A 2,973-nucleotide genomic window follows, 5' to 3' on the forward strand; every position below is an offset into this window, starting at 1 on the left:
CTTCGTTGATGCTTATATATAACCTGTATGACGCAACAAAATTCCGATACATAAATTCAAGAAGAATGCAGTATAAAAATATATAAATGTTAATACGCCAGGATTAGATAATTATTTTGTGTACTTTGTTAAAGTCTCGCTTAATATCAGTTTAATCTTGTTCATCTGCGTGACCTTTTCCTTAAGTTCCTTTCTTCTGTTCAGTTCGCTACGCATCGTCACCTTCAGTTGTTTCATTTCCTCTAAATTGGCTAGAAATTATCAACAACATTCTCTTCTCAGCAAGTAGTAGTAAAAGAAAATCGAAAAGTCGATAGGTAAAAACGTAAGAGTAATTGCATGAGAATGTCTTTTCTTCCCACTCAAGTTTTACATTTCATTGGCGTGCTACGTCACACTTTACTTACCGTCGAGATTTTCCTTCATTGCCGCAATTTCCATTTTTAAACAGGTTTCTAGCACTATCGCAAATTGAGGATCGTCGTGACTCTCCTGATTATCCATATCTATTATTCTTTTCGTCGAAAATTATATACTTTTGTGCGATGCGACGTGATACGTGCGTACACCTTGAAGCGACGTTATTTTTTTGAATGGTCTGAAGTTGTATGCAATCGAGGAACAAGTGTCGCGCTTAGCAGGGGCGAATGGTGACTTTTCGGGTCTGCTGCTAATACTATTTCAGGGATGTTTTTTTCGGAAAGAACAAAAAATTGCAATAACGCCAAAAAAGGACGAAAAAATTACTATAAAAACTAATTTTTCTATCATAACTCACAATCGTTTTCTTATTATTTTAATGATACTATAATTTTATCTGTTTTATCTAGACAACAGCTTATAATAATATTTAAACATTAATAAATATACAATTTGAATAAAATGTACTTATAATAATTAAGTAATATTTATAAAAACGATATGGACGGTTTAACGTTTTACCAGAAATAATTAAATTAAATTTATAAAAATAATTAACTATATACAGGATCTCACATACAGGGAAGTTGCTGAAACCAATTAGCTTTTATTCTGTAATGCATACGGATCGGGAAAAATATTGAGAAAAATAAAATTGCGTTTAATAGAAGACATTTGACAGTTTTAAGTGCGCCCCGTTACTATTTCAACAAAAATCAATTGTTTTAAACTGCATAAAACTTTGTGTAAATAATCATTTATTGCACCATTATTTTATTATTTTATTGTACCAGCAAGAGATGAAACTAATAGACATTAGGCAGGACAAATTGTACAGGCAAGAAGCTATACATTTATTTGCGTGATGATTAAATAGAGTGCCGATAATTCAGGATAACAAATAAATAATCTTTTTACATTCCAGATCACGTATCTCGATAGCAGATCGCAACAGCTGTAAGATAAAGTGCCCTGATTCTTTTCTCTATCGTGTTATATGATTGCGCGAAGGGTCAACGGTGAACGCAACATAAATCCGTGGCGGGACGCCATAAATCTCACGGTGTCGTATTATGATTACGTGCGAGCATTATTCCGTAAGTGGTGTATAACTCATTTGCTCTCAAACATACCACGGATGCTCGTAGATCTTTCGCGGTCCTCCGCTAATGCGGCCTATAGGTGTTGTTGGAGGAAACGCTCTGTAGACAGGTATCTGCGAAGTTTCAGGTATCTGCCGGCGCGCAACGGATGGAACATCTATGGACGGGTCACGTCAGAGTCCCTTTCTCAGGTACGTCAGGCAGGTGATAACGGGAGATGAAAATGGTGCGACAGTCAATTTAGCTTTAGATAGAGTTCATGTTTTATATAGTTTCACGTTTCTCGCACTCCTTCGTCTACCTGCGAATTCTTTTCGTCAAAAGATTGTAAAATCAAAATTGTGGTTTTTTTTTTCAAAATTTGGTTGTCTTGACATAACATCCGTATAACTTAACGTAATATTATATGATGTGTCATATAATTATGAAAGTATAATCAATTAATTTTGCACTGAATTTTGATAAGAAAGGAAAAAGACTTTCATCTCTATAAAAATATTTCTGTGCCGGCGAAAATATGAGTTTTCAGAGATTATAATTTATTGTGAAGTTTCACTCTAACATTGCGTCTTCAATTACTCGTTATTTTATAATTTTAAAGTGAAGCAATTACACAAATGTCTCATAGTATAAATTTTTAAATCCTTGTGGAAGGATTTATATATTGACATTTTTCTAAAATAAATACCAATGAAACAAATATTTAAACTCAACATCAGAAATATCGAGATACACCCATCAAAAGATTCTCATTTATTTTAAGTAAATGATTAATTAACTACAGACTCTTGATAAATTAATGAGTAACAATAAGGAAAAGCGGGCTTTGAGTTAAACGTGGTTAGTTGTACTGTCAACGGTGACCAGCCAGGCGAACCAGCTGCTCTTTGAAACCAAGTCCGTCCTTTGATTGTATCATTGTCTCGATTACCTCAATCACCGCCGCTTAAAAATCACTTCAGTTTCCATTGTCTTTTTCAAGGTTTTAGTTTGTTAATTTCACGTTATCTTGGTTTGATGAGTGGATTTTACTTCTCTTTGCCAGTCCCAACTTTTATTTTTAGTCTGAATATTTTGCAGACTATGAATATTGACAGAATTTTTTTGGTATTTTCTCTTGAAAATTACATTGTCTTTGTACATTCAATTTTTAAATACCTTATGCTTGTCGGGGAGAGTTTCAGATTATTTAATTTCTTTAATTTTTCTATCAGCGCGTCGCTGAAGATGGCTCAAAGTAGAGCCAAAACGTACAATTTATAATTTGTATTAAATTATTAATTAAAAAACACAGCGTTAACTCACTCCCAACTAACCGCGTTTAACTCTCAAAAATTACTTTTCTTTGTTAGAAACTCGTTAATTTTCACTTATTTTAATAACAATATTACGCAATTAACTTCTGGTTGCAAAATATAAGAACTGTAATTGAATTTAATTTAACTTATTG

The 2,973-nt window shown here is 33.0% G+C and overlaps 1 protein-coding gene across 1 annotated transcript in view; it reads right to left on the bottom strand.

Moving 5' to 3' along the window:
• The window catches only part of LOC112468695, a 1,436-nt gene extending 932 nt beyond the window's left edge, over positions 1–504 (bottom strand). The window contains exon 1 of the mRNA XM_025037983.1: positions 408–504. Coding sequence (XP_024893751.1) covers positions 408–504 — 97 coding nt within the window. The remainder of the gene's footprint in view (positions 1–407) is intronic.
• Between the last annotated feature and the right edge of the window lie 2,469 nt (positions 505–2,973).

This window comes from Temnothorax curvispinosus, unplaced genomic scaffold, assembly GCF_003070985.1.
Source record: "Temnothorax curvispinosus isolate PA1 unplaced genomic scaffold, ASM307098v1 QBEX01001883.1, whole genome shotgun sequence".
NCBI classification, from domain to species: domain Eukaryota; kingdom Metazoa; phylum Arthropoda; class Insecta; order Hymenoptera; family Formicidae; genus Temnothorax; species Temnothorax curvispinosus.